The 16,954-nt window shown below is 40.2% G+C and overlaps 2 protein-coding genes across 7 annotated transcripts in view; one reads left to right on the top strand and one right to left on the bottom strand.

Annotated features, from left to right (window-relative positions):
• Positions 1-16,954, bottom strand: part of ECHDC1 (ethylmalonyl-CoA decarboxylase 1) — a 115,085-nt gene that overhangs the window by 12,538 nt on the left and 85,593 nt on the right. The window lies entirely within an intron of this gene.
• The window catches only part of RSPO3 (R-spondin 3), a 59,445-nt gene that overhangs the window by 24,954 nt on the left and 17,537 nt on the right, over positions 1-16,954 (top strand). For 3 of the 5 annotated variants that reach the window (XM_085541712.1, XM_015858577.3, XM_085541713.1), the window contains exons 2-4: positions 10,265-10,456; positions 11,837-11,983; positions 14,292-14,489. In XM_085541712.1, the coding sequence (XP_085397838.1) occupies positions 10,375-10,456; positions 11,837-11,983; positions 14,292-14,489 (427 nt within the window). In that variant the 5' untranslated portion in view covers positions 10,265-10,374. The remainder of the gene's footprint in view (positions 1-10,264; positions 10,457-11,836; positions 11,984-14,291; positions 14,490-16,954) is intronic. The other 2 variants (XM_085541714.1, XM_085541711.1) reach the window with 1 other exon arrangement.

Below are 16,954 nucleotides of genomic sequence, written 5' to 3'. Positions count from 1 at the left end.
GAGGGGAAGGCACCAACTTCAAGGGGAGAGCAGAAGGCACACAGTGTGATGAAACAAGCCCTAACTCTGTGCTATTTACTTCACAAGGAGGGCCAGGCACACAGAGCTGTTGAACTGTGTCTGTCTGTCAGGAATCAGACACCTACATAAATTCCACAAAACCTCTAACTTAATCCCACTCAAAGCAGGCCATCTAATCACACTGACCCTTAAATGTCAGATAATGGTGCCCCAAACCATAGACTACTCTTAAGTTGTTGACTAATGAATGAGATCCTCACTCCTTCTCCTTAGGAGTTTTGTCACTGACTTTAGTGGGCCAGCACTGCAGGCAGGGAGCCTGGACTGGCTGATAATGAAATCTTTTGTCTGATTTCACATTGTACCATCCATGCTTTGCATTCAGAAACCACTGGCATTTTTTTAAACTTCCAGTGTTCCCAGTGGCACAAGAGAAAGGTGAAGATAGTTGGATCATTTCATGGATGTTCATAGCGCATGCATCACCACCCAGTGCTACAGCAAAGAAGCAGTCACCAGACCAAGTATTTTTACCATTAAATTAAACTTGCATTTTGGGCAGTATCTTGCATTACTGACACAAGATGAGTAGTTGTGTCAGCCCGGAGAATTTACCCCTTTTTTTCCTCTAGGAAAATTTGAGAATGGTGATTCTCCTTGTTACAAATTGTAGAAACCAATGTTTAGAGACCTTCCATCAGTGTGGTATTTCTTAGTATCTATATTCTGGATCCAAATCTTGATGTTAGGCTTGAATTTAAAGAGACAGGTTCTGATTCAGTGGTTGCAGGCATTGATCCAGAATAGCTCCACGGTAAACAACATAATTTGGGGCTTCCACTTAGTTTCAGTATGGCATGAATTTCATTGTCATTCAGAAAAAATAATAAAAATATATATTAAAAAAATTAGTTCATTCAGTACAAAATTTTGATCAATACCACTTAGGAAAATATACAAAATTGAGAGGATATTAGGTAATTGACCAAAGACACATCTGAGCAGTGCCAAGGTAGTGGGCTGGCTTTCTGTTTGGCTTATTAATTTGTTAGCGTTGTAAACATGGTAGTAGAAAAATCATAACTTTGACATGGGATTACAGGCTTTTGCTGTCTAAATCCTTCTCCCTAGTCCCTAGCATGGAAAGTAAAATCGGTTACATCCTGCTGCTCTTTCTGTGGTTTTTGAAACAGAATTTTGAGAGAAAAATTCTGGTCTCAAAAGACCCTGTGGGAAATGGGAAACTTGCAAATGCTACTGTAGCTGTGTAATGTTGACAGTATGAGCTGAGTGATCCTTAAACAGCTTTGAAGTACACAAGTATCTGTGTAATACGGGACAATAAAAGTCTCCAGGATGCTGAAGTAGAAAAACAAGCCAAATAAGCTGGGGGACAGGCTCTGCTGCTGCCAGGACAACTTGACCACCAATGAGCATTGTTAGAAACACACCAGTGATAGGTAGAAGGCTGGTACTGTGTACAAAGTATGCCCGTGTATTTCCAAAAATAAGCATGAAGGGTATGATTTTCTATTTGATCAAAAAATGTGTCTCTTGTAGGGAAGGGATCTGAGAGTCACAGGAGTCACAATTACATTTGACAACTTTGGTTTTAGAGTTCTGTTCACCTACAAACAATGTAAAATCAACTGGTGATGATGCCGTCTTGAAGGATTGGGCTGTTAAAATACTGTTTAAGGAATTTAGATGGGAAATAAAATCTCTTTGCAGAACTCACATCTCTTTTTTTCACCTTAACACAGTTGCTTTCTGTGCATATAGCTGAGTCTAAGCAAGCATCATGAGACACTGCTGATACAACTATAAGGTGATTCTCATTATGAGGGCTGCCCCAAAAATAATGCCTCTTATGTTATTATGTTGGCCCATGACACAAGAAGTAGATGTTGGTGTTATAGCAGTAAAGGCTGAATCTTCCCACCAATATTCTGTTACATTTTGTTGCTGTGTAACAGATGACAGCAGAAGGGCAGTCTGACAAAATGTCATCTAACACGGAGGTACCTGTGAAGCAAAGGTGTGGGAATTCCTCTGTGCAGAAAGAATGGCACCCATAGACATTCACCAATGCTTGCTGAATGTTTCTGGAGGCCAAGCAGTGAATGTGAACACAGGGAGGCAGAGGGTGGTACTGGCAACGGTGATGGTGGGTTACCTCTGCTGGTGCGGATTGTTACGAGCATGACATGTAGACTCTTGTTCATTGCTGGTGAAAATGCAGAGCTAATGTTGGTGTCCATGTTGAAAATTATTTTTTTTGCAGCTGAGAATCTACTTTCTCAAGTAGTCTTTTGTAATCTTTGTGTCTAGTGGTTTCCATGGGCATACTCTTTATAGATGATATATCTAGACAGTAAAGATGTGGTAATGTAATTCATTTTCACATTCTTAGATTAGATTCATAAAATAGTCTTGAAAGTTTGTTATTTGGGAACAACTACAACTGATACTACTAGCTAAATCTGTAGTTGCTTATAGGATTTAGAACTCGATGTCAGGAGGTATTATATGACCTGGTCCTATTTTTTTCATAATCATAAGATTACTTAAAGCAACTTGCCTCAGGAAGCCTGTTGGGTTCTTATACTGGTTAATCTCCCTGGATTCCCAAATTTTGGTGGTGATCCATAGTACGTGGGAAAAAAGTCAATTTCCCTCTCTCTTCATGAAAAGAATTTTTCAGTTTATTTACAAAACTCTCAGGAATGAGAAAGAGCCATTTGTGGTTGCTGTGGCTGATTTCTCTTGAGCTGAAGATGCTAGGAGACTGCACAAAACTGTGTACCCCTGGTGAGATTTTTCAGCCTATTGATGCTTTTTCTAACTAGATTCGAGGGAAGTGTGTTCTGGCAGCTAGTGCACTTAATTTTCAAGATCACTTTGCCAGGCGTGTATTTAATAATGACGACGCATCTCCCCCCAGTAAGATTGTGACCATATTTAATGAGGTACTCCTTGCTTGTAGATACCAAAACAAAATGGTTACGGATAAAAACTTAAGACTGTGAAATAGTCCCATATTCATGTATCTGTGGCCCTTTAGAACTGCTGACCTTTCATGAACAAAAGAGGTTGGTTTCCTTTCCCTCAGATAGAAAGTGCCTCTTGAGGAAGTAAACATTCTGTCAGGCCAGGCAGATGTTTGAGGGTTTTTTTTTCAGTCCTTATGAGATCCTTTTCTTTCAAAACACAGATGGATACTTGAGGATCTTCTTTGTTGCTTACTTTATATCCTAGAAGATAGTAATACTCTGAAGTAAAATTGAAGTCAGTCAGATCTCTGGGAGAGATACTGTCTTCTTAGAAAGTAATCTTTAGGTGGTTTTGACACAAATCACAAAGAAGAGAAGATGTTAAAAGACTTTAATTATTGACTTTTAGACCAGTTTTCCTGTTTGCTCTTTCTGTGGCTGTCTCTCCTTTCAAGGCTTCCTTAGACTACTGCAAGTCCAGAGGAGATAAAATGGAGAGTCTGTGCTCCTCAGGCATCACCACTGGTCCTGTTGCATCTCAGTAAACTTATGGCCAGACAGACATAGCAATTACTGTGCATGGGTCTACCTCCCCCCTGCTGAGCCCAGCTGCTGCCCCATCACAACATGTCAAGTCCTTTGCCTCCTCATGGGTGATTTAAGGCCAAGCCATCAAACAGAACTTAGCCTGTAAGATTGAGCTCAGGTTTCATCACAGCTAGGCTGGCAATCTCTCTAGTTGTGATAATACAAACTAATCAAACCCATGTGTTCTTGCTCTTCCAGTGCTGTTCTACTATTCCTGGACTTTTCCAGTGTACTGCGCTGTACATTACCTACATGTCAGTTCAGTGTTTTTACCCTACAATTGTCTGTTCCATTTCTAATGCATTGCCACACAGAGGAATGCTGTCCAAGAAAGAGTATGAGGAAATACGCTGTGGTTTGCAAGCTGAATTCCTTAATGACTTTCTCATTAGAAGAGCTCACTGCCAAACGCTGTTTGCTTTTGCCTGAAGAACAGTCCACGTGATTAAGAATAATTCTGCTTTACACGAAATAGTGTTTTCAAGCCACTACCACCGACAGCTGCTTCACACTAAGCGAGAGAGAGAAAAACAAATGCCAATGAACTCATGGAGTGATAAAATGACACAAGAACTCAAGGGATATACTATCCCAAGTCACCCCATCACCAGAGCTAGTAAATATGGGTGTTTGGTAGGTGAACCTGGGGCAGGGCTCAGGTCTTGCAGTGAGGTCCACCCAGGAGAGGCTTAATTCCAGGGTAACTCTGCTATGAAAACATTTCCTGTGCGTACTCACAAGCCTGGGAAACCAGGAGTAATGACAGCTCTTTAGCAGGGATGGATTTCATATGTCTAGAACATCCATTTCAAGAATGAGCCTCTAAATTGAAATCTGGTTAGTTGAAGATTAATGGTGAGACAGTGCACCTCAGCTGCAGCAAGTGAGAAAATAATGTTCTTTTACACTGAGCTTGTCCCCTGGCTGTCAGAATATACTCCTGCCTGAATTCTTCATGCATCTATTTTCTTTTTTAATCCCATTAATTTTAATATATGTGTAAAGTAAAACTGGGTGTAAAATTTCATTGCCAAAAGTTTTAGAATTTCTTTGCTACATGCTGTTAAAATCACTTATGATCCCACTATTCAAATTCCTATTCTAAATTCAGATTCTTGTCCATAAGTTTCTATTTTTAACTTGGAAATTGCATTTCATTGTTTCCAGAACAGGCTGGAAAAGAACTTTGGAAAATATTTTGAGAAAGGAAAATCCTGAATTATTTCATTTTCTAATGAGGCTGAAAACTATCTGGACAGCTTGAACAAAAAGAAACAAACAAACAAAAAAAAACGTATAGCCAGGCAGGGGAAGAGACTAGTTTGATATTTGTTTGATATTTGTAATCTTCTCTCATCTCTAGTAGTTAGATTTTATAGAAAGAAAAGCTGAAAGATGGATTCTGGGCTTAAAATCAGACATAAGACGATACTTACAAACTTGTTGAGAGTCAGCAACTCTGGCTGATGCTTGTATAAGAGATGGGTAAGAACTTCCATGCGGGTCTCTGTGCTGTATTTTTCATATTTGTGAATGTAGGGTTTCACAGTGCTCAAGGAGTGTTTGAATACAAGATACCCGATTGCTTGACTGCTGGTAAGGCAACTTCTGCGCACTGTCATTGCTCCTACCAGCCCACTCACAGAGTACCTTCACTCTAGCTTACAAAAATTAGTTCTGATGGCTGTGCACAGATTTTTGTATTGCATTATATTTTATTTTGTCTTTATAATGAAGTAGTTTGCACCAAAGGCCAAGCAGTTATAATTGTGAGAGAGTGTTCCTTGGACCTTTTTGCAGTGCCAGAACCCTGGTCTTATTCTGCAGACAGTGCCTAGCCCATGCAGACAAGATGTTAGATATCTCTCTGCCTGGCTACCACATCTAAAAGTTGTGGCTTACAGGAGTGGTCTGTGCTCTCCAAGAAACTTTTCATCTGTAGACTTCAAAGCATTTCTTAGGGTAGATATGCATTAAAAAAGAAAAAAAAAAAAAAAAAATAAGGAAAAGGAAAAGCATAAGCAGTGGAAGCATAGATGGTTGGTTGTGTGGCTGGAGAAGAATATAGGGATGTTGTCTGGATCTGCAGGGATGGGATCAGGAAAGCCAGAGTGAAGATGGAATTGAACTTTGTGAGAGACGTGATGACTCAAAGGGTGTCTTTAGATGCGTTGGGCAAGAGACAGGCAAAGGTTATTGTACCCTCTCTGACAAATGAAAAGAGAGAGCTGGCCTCCTCAGACATGGAAAAGGCTGAGGTACTCAATGAGTTCGTTGACTCTGTCTTCACACCCAGTCAGGCTTCTCACACCTCTTGTGTTCCTGAAATTCTAAGGGTTTAGGGGAGCAAAATTCCTCTCATTGTAAGAGTGTAGCAAGTCCTAGACCACCTCATAAGGCTGAATGTGTACAAATCTATGGGTCTGGATTACATGGCTGGGGTTCTGAAGGAGCTGGCTGATACGGTTGCCAAGCTGCTCTCCATCATATTTGAAATATAGTGGCTGTTAGGTGAAGTCCCTGATTCTGGAAAAAGAAAAACATTCTTCCCATTTTCAAGAAAGGAAGAAAGAGAGAACCAAGGAACTACAGTCTGGTGAGCCTCACCTCTGCCTGGGAAGGTCATGAAGTGGATCCTCCTGGAAGAGATGTTAAGGCACATGAGAGATGAGGAGGTGATCCAAGACAGCCAGCATGGCTTTTCCAAGGGTAAATCATTCCTGACTAATCTGGTGGCCTTCTGTGATAGAGTTGTGGCATTGGTGAACAAAGGAAGGGCAACTGATGTCATCTACCTGGACCTGTAAAAGGCGTGTAAAAGATGTATCTGTGAGGATCACACACCACATCCTTATCTCTAAATTGTAAATAAAAGAATTTGAGTTTTGGACTATAGGTGGATAAAGAATAGTTGGTGGATAAAGAATAGATGGTTGTAGCCAGATGGTTGTTGTCAATGGCTCTATGTCCAGATAGAGGCTGCTCAAAAGTGATGTCCCCTGGGGCTTCATCTTGGGGCTCATTCCCTCCTTCCTAAGCCATTCTATTATTCTGTAGTAAGTATAGAAATTTCAAACAATGCTTACACCAGGTATAACATGGTCAGATTTCACCACTTCTAGTTGCTTCCTCATGGGTACAGTGCATGACTGCTGTAGCGCTTGAGATCTGCAGGCGCCAGCTGCTTGCTGCTCCAGGAGAGTTTTTTAAGTTCTCTCCCTGTGGCAAAAATGTGATTTGGTTTTGTTCATTTCCATCTGCAATCCATTTGACTTGGGCTTTCAGGGAGTAGAGGGAGCAGCCCTGGCTGTCACTGATCTGGGTTGCAGAACTCAGGCACACTCCTGGCTCAAAGCCTGAAGTGGAGGAGGTGAAGAGAACAAAGGTTCTAAGCTAGAGCTTGGAGGTGCCTTTTGTCCAACATGCTCCCTCATTTTCTAGATATGAATGTTTTCCCTTCACCATTTATTTTTCCTAAGTGAAATGGCAAAGCCCAGCGCTGGGTTTTCATACAGTACCAATTCACTGACTCTGCTTTTCTTCTTGTCTAAGCCAGTCCAGAAGCCAACCTTGCATTCCAAGGAGGCATAATGAAACAGTTTCATGACACAGATACTGGGCCCAAAAAAATGTCAGGCACAACAAGAGACAATTATAAATAAGTAAATAAATAAATAAACAAATAAATCTTTTAAATAGCTTTTAAGATAAAAAGAAATCAATCTTAACTTAAAATGTCAATCCTGGCATAAGAATTTTGCTCTCTGTTCCAAGAACAGAAGCTTACTTTGTTTCACACATTGAGTTATAACATGGCATGAAATCAGCCTTTAAATGGAGCTTGACTTATATGTTTTAACCTATTCCATCTTCCGTAACACTAACAATATGATTCAATGATCCGAGGGATGGAACAGCTCCCCTTTGAGGAAAGGCTGGGAGAGCTGCGGCTGTTCAGCCTAGAGAAGAGAAGGCTTTGGAGTGACCTGATAATGGTCTTCCAGTATCTAAGGGGGGGATATAAAATGAAGAGCTCAGAATCTTTAGCAGAGCCTCTTGTGATAGGGCAAGGGGAAATGGTTTCAAACTAAAAGAGGGGAGATTTAGGTTGGATATAAGGAAGAATATTTTTTTTTACAGTAAGTGTGGTGAAGCAATGGAATAGGTTGCCCAGAAATGTGGTGGATATCTCTGGATACATTTGGGGTCAGGCTGGACAGGGCTCTGAGCACCCTGATCTAGCTGTAGGTGTCCCTGTTCATTGCAGGGTATTTGGACTTTAGGGTCTTTAGGCGTCCCTTACAACTCACAAGATTCTATGATTATATGATTCTTCACGTAGAACTGTGTGCTTTCATTTTTGCGGCCCTTTCTATATGAGATGTATCTGTGAGGAACAGAAGAAGGAAGATAGTGTGAAAATGATAATGAGTGCATTTTATTTTATATGTAACGCTGATGAAAGTAAACTGGAGATGGAAAATGTAATGGATCTTAGCTATAGAAAATTGTCTTCTTTTGGCAATAAGGTACTGTCTGTCTCAAGGGCTCACACACAAATCTTGCCCACCGAGCAGCTGTATGTAGTGTCTTCTCTATGAAGCAAATTGTTGCATAATAATCTGTCACAGGTGCTCACACATTATAACTTTCCTATCAAAAGCAATAATCCATGTTTTATACAATAGATTTGATGGCAAATATTTTGTACTTCTGCTGCTTTTTCTTCCCGCTGTCAGACTTAACTTAATGGAAAATAATGGATAGTTTTTAAATAATGTCAGCTTCTTATATCACATTACCATGTCTGCCTTTGAAAGTAGCCTTCTGCAAGAACCATTACACAAAAGTGAGAGAGAGAAAGACATTTTCATGTAGTTAACTTTAAGAAGTCTGTTTTTTCTTGGAAAAAAAACAACTTTCTATACTTAGTGAGCATACTTAGTGTGTCCCTGTGGCAAAAAAAAACTTCTCTTGAGGTTGTTCTACAAAGTGACTAACTCAGAGGCAGAGAAAATTCGGTTCTTATATTCTTATTGAAGTAAGAAATAAGCTGTGTCAAAGTTTGTTCTTTTCCTATGTGTTCTGCTCTAGTGAGAAAAAAATATCCCTTATTCTGTATCAGTGAAAAAGGTAACTTTGCACTTTGATTTCTCAGATTGTAGGACTGGTCAGCGAAATCTCAGAGCACATAGAAGTGCTTTTCCCATTGCTGGACCGTGTCTTTTTGCCAAAACTGAACAAAGCATGGAGGTATTTCCAAAATTCCCTACCACCAGGCAGTCTCCCCTAGGCTAGCAGTTAGAGTGGTGGTTTTCAGCCTGTAAGCCATGGATTCATATGGGTTTCTGGTCTGCCTCCAAGGGATCCACAGAAGGGAGCCAACAAAAGCAAGCTCGTTTATATGAATTATCAGTGTCTGGTGATAAAAATAAATTCAAAACACTGAAATAGGTGATGAAAGTATGGCACATATATATTTACAAAAGTATTACAGACCTGAGGACAAGGCAGAACAAGAAGACAACAGTGTTTACACATAAGATTTACAAATGTAAATGAGATCTGGATTTCTCTTACACATGAAACATGCGTATAACCAGATGCCTCAAGTTGAAAGATGAAAGCTTACACTCAGAAAAGTGTCTGGGTTTTTCATACAAGAAGGGGTAAAGAAAAAAACCCACAGACTTGAAGCTACTTGGTGCTTAGTTATCAAACTCTTGTTTAAGAATGAAATCATGAAGTAATTAGAAGTAAGAATTTGTACAGTACTGAAATATTCAAAACATTATTCTCTACCTCTAAGAAGTAATTCACTGATGAATGTCTGCTACTGAAAATACAGTCTGCAATATTTCTCCCTTCTCTGCTACTTCTAAGCCCTCAAATAAGAACAGAACAGTCTTAAGCAGTGAGGCTAATAAGTTTTTCTTTCCATGTCTAAAGATTTAGAACAATCCAATTGAGAGAAAAATGTAATCCTACCTATGCTCCATGATGGGACTGCAGCAGGGTAAATGCCACAGTTATATCTGAGCGTCAGGTTGTAATTGTTAGAGATGCTGGAGTGAACATTCTAGGGAAAGAAGGAGGGTGAGAAGGATGGCCCTCCTGTGTCTTTTTGTTAACACAAATTAGCATCAAATCTAACAGGGGCATATTGCTGCACAGTGGAACTCAAAAAAATGTCACTTACTCAATGAAGGAAATGATAAACTAAGCTGTGTTTTTTAAATCATCCAACTAATAAAAGCAAAGACAAATGAGTATGTATTTATCTGCTGAGCTGTATGTATATAAAGTTAATTGAAGAAGCAGCAGAAAAGCCACTGAAAATAACTTGAAAAATAAATGTTCTCTAGGATGCTAATGATCCATAATAGCTATTTCAAATATAATTTGCTCTTAGTTATTTCTGCAAGGTGTGAGCACATCAGCTGAGATTCTCAGTTTTATGGAGATGAAATAATCTCTGGAATGAAATGTTAGGTCATAAAAGACAGCTAAAAATGAAGCAGTCTGTAAGAGCTGTTAGAGAGGACGATGGTACACCCTTCTGAGCACAGAGGAACCATTATACCATGGCTATTTTGAAAGAAATTGTCTAACTTATTATTCTCTTTCCTCCCGTCCCTGTTTTTTAATGCTTGTCTCCTCAGTGCATCCTAACGTGAGCCAGGGTTGCCAAGGAGGGTGTGCTACATGTTCGGACTACAATGGATGCCTGTCATGTAAACCCAGACTCTTTTTTGTTCTGGAGAGGATCGGCATGAAACAGATCGGCGTATGTCTTTCCTCATGTCCGAGTGGATACTATGGGACACGGTATCCTGACATTAACAAGTGTGCAAGTAAGTGCTGGCTAAGGGAAAGCACACAGCTCTGTTTGTTCCCTTTTGAATGTTGTGTCTCCTTAGAAGACAAAACAGCAGAGAAGTAGATGGACAGGCTGAATTTTTTTTTGTTCAGTTCTTTTATAATAGCGCAATAAATATTAACCTGGGCAAGGGGTTAAGGTGAAAACCTACAAAACTGCCTAAACCTCAGGGCTTCCAGCTCTGCATGAATGACCTGCCTGGGTGCTGAGAACTGGCTTCCTCTACATCCACACACAGAAGTGAAACCACCAGCAGGCTATGGGCACTGCCTTCCAGAGACTGCACAGTAAGTTGGAGTGGCAGCAGAGCTTAGGGGAAGCTGAAGACCACTGAGCCTTGGAGCCTGGGTCAGTTTGGCTTATTGGTCTTTTCCCTGAGACATGGGGAAATGGTGGCTGGTGTTGATGTGTTTTGTTCTAGTCTCCTTATAGCTCATCTTGCATGCAGTGTAGTCCTGTAAATGCTTGTAGCAGATGGAAAAGTCTCAGCCTGGTTTGGGAAGGTTACCTGATTTGTATTGCCTGCAGGCTGAGAAGCAGAGAAATATTTTATTCTAAAGAATTCTTTTATTTACCATTTGGGCAACATTTTGACCCCGTTATGCATTCTGAACCATAAATTTACTGGTTTTTCAATATCCTTACCATTCCCTTTCTTTGCTTCCCTCCTGTTATTTTTGTTGTTGAGTTCACTTTTTAACCCCATGAGTTATCTAAAAACATAAGCAGGACAGCCAAGACACTCTTCCAGATTCTACCTGGTACTAAAAGTTATTTAATGAACAAACCCTAGAACAAAATCTTGCAGGATAACATAACACTGTAAAGTACTTGCTCAGTTTCTAGCAGTGTGTGGCCTTGCATATCAAACATGAGCTATGTCATACCTAAATTTTTCGCTTATTTATTTTAAAAGCACCTGAGAAATATATTGTTTATGCTTATTTTAAGCAAATTCTAAATATTTTACTTCTCCTGAATGGATGGAGATAGATAGTATGGAACTGGGCCTGGGACCTGTAGCTATATACACTACAGCTACAGTGTTGTTATTCTGATGGGCTGTGCTTTGTCTTCAGTTTGCATAGATCTGCAAGAATACAAGAAGCATGTGACCATTCAGCATCAGACCATCCTTATTCATTTCTGACTCATACTAAATTCACTTGTTGCGGCCCTCACTGTACAGGTTATAAGGGAGACATAAGAATAATTTGCTTCTTTTGAAGACTTTAACATTGCTAGAGCTTTGTAAAGAGATTTTAGCTTATATTAGCTATATTTAGTTACTATATTTGAGGCTGTGGTGTTTCATGACAAAGAGCATCAGTGTTGTGTCCTCTTTGCATTTCAGAATGTAAAGCTGATTGTGATACCTGCTTCACCAGAAACTTCTGCACAAAGTGTAAAAGTGGGTTTTACTTAAACAGTGGAAAGTGCCTTGAAAAGTGCCCCGATGGGCTGGAAGCCAACAACCACACAATGGAGTGCACTAGTATTGGTAAGTCCAACCCCCACATAAAGGCCCAGCCCTGCCTGATTTCCTCATGGGGATGGGGGATCTGTAAAGGGCATGAGCTGCAAGCTCTATTACAACTCTGGGAAAGGGCAGCTCAAATCTACCCAGGAAATGTTCTGCATCACAAAATTATTTTGCTTCATAAAAACCAAGCTCCATTGTGCCTCAAAACACAGCCCTGATGATAAGGGCAGATCCGCCTCATGAAAAAAGGTCCATTTCATCCTGCTGGCTTGGCCTGCACTAAGGTAGAATGACCTCCACCTTTAATTTGAACTATTACAGTGTTGGCTGCACCACTACTGTCAAATGTATAAAAATCTCAGTGCAGGCCTTACACTTATCTTAAAGTTTAAAATACTAACTGCTCTGGTTTCAGTCCTTTGTGCTATCTGTGCCTTCACAGCATGTGTGCACCAGCATTTTGAAGCTTACATTCCCCGAGATGAGGGCTAGAAACTAAAATGGTATTTGTGCATAATCACCTGACTCTAGAAAGTGAGGATTAAAATCAGATGGTGAATAGCATGGCACTCTCTGTGAAGGAGTGAGATTGGCAGCACTGCTCTGGTGACTCATGGCTGTAGAAACGAGAGCTGCTTTTATATCTCTTCAGCCTCTGACTCATAAGCTCCAATTCTTCAGGCCAGGGTGATTTTGGAGGTCACCACACCTAGCTGTCTGCTTCATCCTTCTGCCACCCCTGCAGCTGGAAGCAGGAAGAGTGATGCATTTGCCTGTGGGCTGCTGCCATTTGTGTCCCCTGTCATGGACACACTGAGGATGCAGCAGAGCTCAGCTTGTTTTGGTGCACTGGCTGCGAACTGTGATGGCTGAGGGCTGTGAGCTGTGTTGGGAGCAGTAACTTCTTCAGCCACCGTCAACCAGGGAGCACTTAGGCACAGCCTGGCCGTGCTGGAAATCTCCTCCTCCACAGCATCATGCACATAACTCTCCTTGGCATAGCTCATTTGGCAAGGAAAACAACTCAGGAGTAAAAATAATGTGCACTGGTTCAATGTTTTCTTTCTCAAGTAGTTATTAGTTCAGGTGGTAGTGACGGTATTTACGGTTTTATTTTCTAGCAAAGACTTTCATCTTTGGAAGCAATTCAAGGGATAATTTTTGTTTCTTGGTGGCTGTTTCCAAGTGCTGTAGACTTAGCTGCTTTAACAATGAGTCAGTCTTAGCTCGGAAAAGCCATTTAAAGTTACGGAGGAAAAACAGAACCTCTCTGTGCACGTGAAGGCCAATTATTTTAACAGGAGAGCTCCAGTGTAGTGTTAAAAACAAAATTAGCCACATGATATTTTACTGGAGGGAGGCTCAGAAATTGCCTGATATCAGTTACATTTTTGAGTTTTGAAAAATTTTGAAGTAAATTCTGGATCTGGAAAAGTGTTGACTTATGAAATCCTCCTTATAGAAAGGCAAGAAGTTTTTTCTAATTTAGTGGAGGTTTAGATTCTTAAGTAACGCATGTGAAAGCAAATACTTACTACCTTTTGTTAAGAATAGGATACTGAGGAGGTGACACAGAGATAGCACAGCTATTAAGATCACATTTTGAAGCTCCAGGTTGCCCACATTTTTGTCCATACTTTTGGGGCAAGTGTCCAATGGCATACCTTTCAGTTCCCAGTAGTATGGGATATGCATTTAGATCACTGTAGTTTAGAAGTTGCAACTTACACTTTTCTAAAAAGCTACATCCCTCGTTACCACTAAATTTCCTCTGCTTTGCTAACTTGCACCTTATATGTGTTCCAGACCTATCGCTATTTAAGTTGAATGCCAAGAAAGAGATAACCAAAGATGCTTGATTCCTAATGCAATGCTTCTATAATTGTTATTTCATTATAACTCTATTGATTTGCAAATTCAATACCTCTAAGACCAGCTGCAACAGCTTGACACAATGATTTCCTTCTCCTCTCTTGTTTAATTCCACTAAAATCAAAAGGAGCTTTATCTCCACAAAATCAAAGCAACCTAAGAAAAGATCCCAGTAAGTGATTTCCTTGATACCAATTGTGTTGTTGCTGTCCTGATTCAGGAACAGAATTACAAAACAGCAGGTACAAAATAGCATTTGACATAATTATTTGACATTATTGTACGCAGTATGCCTTCAGTACTGCAAATTTACTCAACTCACTGCTTTAAATACTGATTCATTTCATTCATGCTTGCTAGCTTTTAGCTGATGCAGAATAAGATGAATGTACCATATGCATAATGTATGCAATAACATATTGGCCAGGCTCAGCTTGTCCTATGTTTGTTGCAGTGCACTGTGAAGCTAGTGAGTGGAGTCCGTGGAGCCCTTGCACAAAGAAAGGAAAAACATGTGGTTTCAAAAGAGGAAATGAAGTAAGGGTCAGAGAGATCGTACAACATCCGTCAGCAAGGGGCAATCCTTGCCCAGCTACAAGCGAGAGCAGAAAATGTATGGTACAAAGAAAGAGATGTCAGAAGGAAGGAAAAGGTACCACGTTATCATCATCATAATTTGAGTTTTGTATTGTACTTGTTTAAATATTCACATCTGAATTCTTAAGCCTCAGTTGCTGGCTTCCCCAAAGCTCCCACTGACGTGACGTTCTTTGGGCTGGAGGGAACTGTGTCCTTCCCTGGTGTAAATAAAGTCCTAATGCTGCTGAAAAAAAAAATGCACTTTGTGTGATCCAGAGTACACAGGGTGGGAAGGATGGGAAGATGCACTCTCTGTAGGTTCTGCTGAAAGAACTGCCAAAATGACGTGTTGCACATGAAGCAAAAAGGTTCATTACAAAACACGTCGTGGTGAAAGTTGTTTGTTGAATATCAGGCAGTCAAATTTCATGGTTCAACCATAAGAATCCTCTGAACTGGTTCCTATGTCATGCTCCTATACAGGTAAGCCTGTAACTCCTACTATTGCAGCGCTGTGACCTCCCTCACACCCTGACCTCTTTGTATTAGCTCTGGTTGAAAAATGTGGCATGATCTTGCCATCTGTGTATGGCTTGCACAATAGTCTGTGGCAAGCAAAGGAAACTCCACTTAACACCTCCAGGGTCAAAGCACCCACAACCTCTCTGGGCAGCCTGTTCCAGTGCCTCACCACTCTCTCAGTAAAAAACTTTACTCTGACATCTAATCACAATGTCCCCTCCTTTAGTTTAAAACCATTCCCCCTTGTTTTATCATTATCTGCCCTTGTAAAAATTTTATTTCCCTCATGTTTATAAACTCTGTTTAAACACTGGAAAGCTGCAATGCACAGCCTTCTCTTCTCCAAGCTGAACAATCCCAGTTTCTTCTGCCTGTCTTCATAGGAGAGGAGCTCCAGCTTTTGGATCTTGTGGCCCACCTTTAGAACCTCTCCAAAAGCTTCACATCTTTCCTGTATTGGGGATCCCAGACTTGGATGCAAGATAGAGCAGTGTGGCTGCCTCAGGAGAGCAGCCAAGACAAGCTATTATTTTCAGATTTCTTCCTGCTTAGACTATATAGTCAATATGTCTGTGAATATTATCACTCCTGCTCCTGCACAGTGGCACAGCTTGAAGCACAAACCTGTTAGTTCACTGCGACTGGAAGAAAAGAGTAATTTCTTCTGCAGTAGTTACAATACAATAAAATAGTCAGAGCTGAAAATATAGTTCTGAACTTTAATTTTGAGACTGAAAACAGTTGGTTTTCATTGAGTCGATAATGATGTTGTGTGATTGGATTTTTTCTCTTTGAGAATTGTCTGTTGTATTTTAAACAAAACTCCTCACCTATTTTACTGTCAATCCTATTTAACAGGATCTGATCCAAACCGCATTTGAAAATACTGCATGCCAAAAGAATTCCTTTAAAATCACCAATCTTTATTTTTCCTGCAGTTTTCTTTTGAGCAAGACACAGACTATATTCTAGTCTGTTTCACACTCAGTAGTCAGTTCCTTTGAAAATTATGCAGCCAGGTGTAACCTATGTTCCAACAACTGTGTTCCAATACTGCTTACGCCTTTGGGATTTGCATGTGTATGGCTGAGAGTATTTTTTTTTTTTAATGTTCTGAAAGACACCACTCTACGATCCTCTGTAATATTACTCACGAATGTCACGAATGTCCCATTTATTTTTGCACACCTTCAAAGAGAGATGAGTTTATTTAAAATGAAATAAAATATAATCCTTAATAAAGCTGAGAAAATTCACACATGAAATATTAGGTTAAAATAGCTTGAAGGAATGGATTAGGCTCAAAGTTTTCATTATGTTCTTACTGGGATAGGGAAATGAGGATTTCCAACTTAATCTCAAGGCAACTTATCTTCCCTACTGCTACTGTCCCTTATTACTCCAAGAGAAATTCCTGTTCCCCTTCAAACAAGAGAGTGCTTGTACAAAAAGCCAAAGCAAGCTTTGTTCTTATGGCTAGCTAGACCAGTCAATGAGGGAGTTAACAACAAAAACTCTTTTGGATAGAAAAGGGAAAGTAAATACATTTGGACTTACTGTTAAGAAATATTGAAAATGCTATTTTGCATTGTACAACTCCACAGTGTCACATGGGGATTGCTTTGGTGACTAGCTTCCGCAGCATCAACTAAGTCTAGCAGCAGACCTAGCAATTACCAACAGTGCTGCTATCTTTCATGTGCAACCACGAAGACAAAGTTAGTTCAGTCAGCCTTTGCCATTTCCATGTTGACTATAAGTCTGTGGCCGAGGGAGTAAGGGCAAAGACCACATCGTGACGGGGTATGCTCGTCACAGATGCCTCAGTGTCTTTGCTCAAGAAGTTGAAATCGGAGACAGGATGTTAGTCATTTCAGTTGCTGCTATCTCAGAGAGGCAAGTGCATGTTTCTGGAACAGTTACACAGAACAAGATAAGACAAATGAAGATGGCTTTTTGTTTCCATCTGCTAGTATGCCATTAAAGCTGGTGAGATCCAGTATAACTCTTTTTTTT

This window comes from Coturnix japonica, chromosome 3 (assembly GCF_054131305.1).
Source record: "Coturnix japonica strain WE chromosome 3, WE-NBRP24, whole genome shotgun sequence".
NCBI classification, from domain to species: domain Eukaryota; kingdom Metazoa; phylum Chordata; class Aves; order Galliformes; family Phasianidae; genus Coturnix; species Coturnix japonica.
This window is presented reverse-complemented; position numbering and strand designations above follow the sequence as displayed.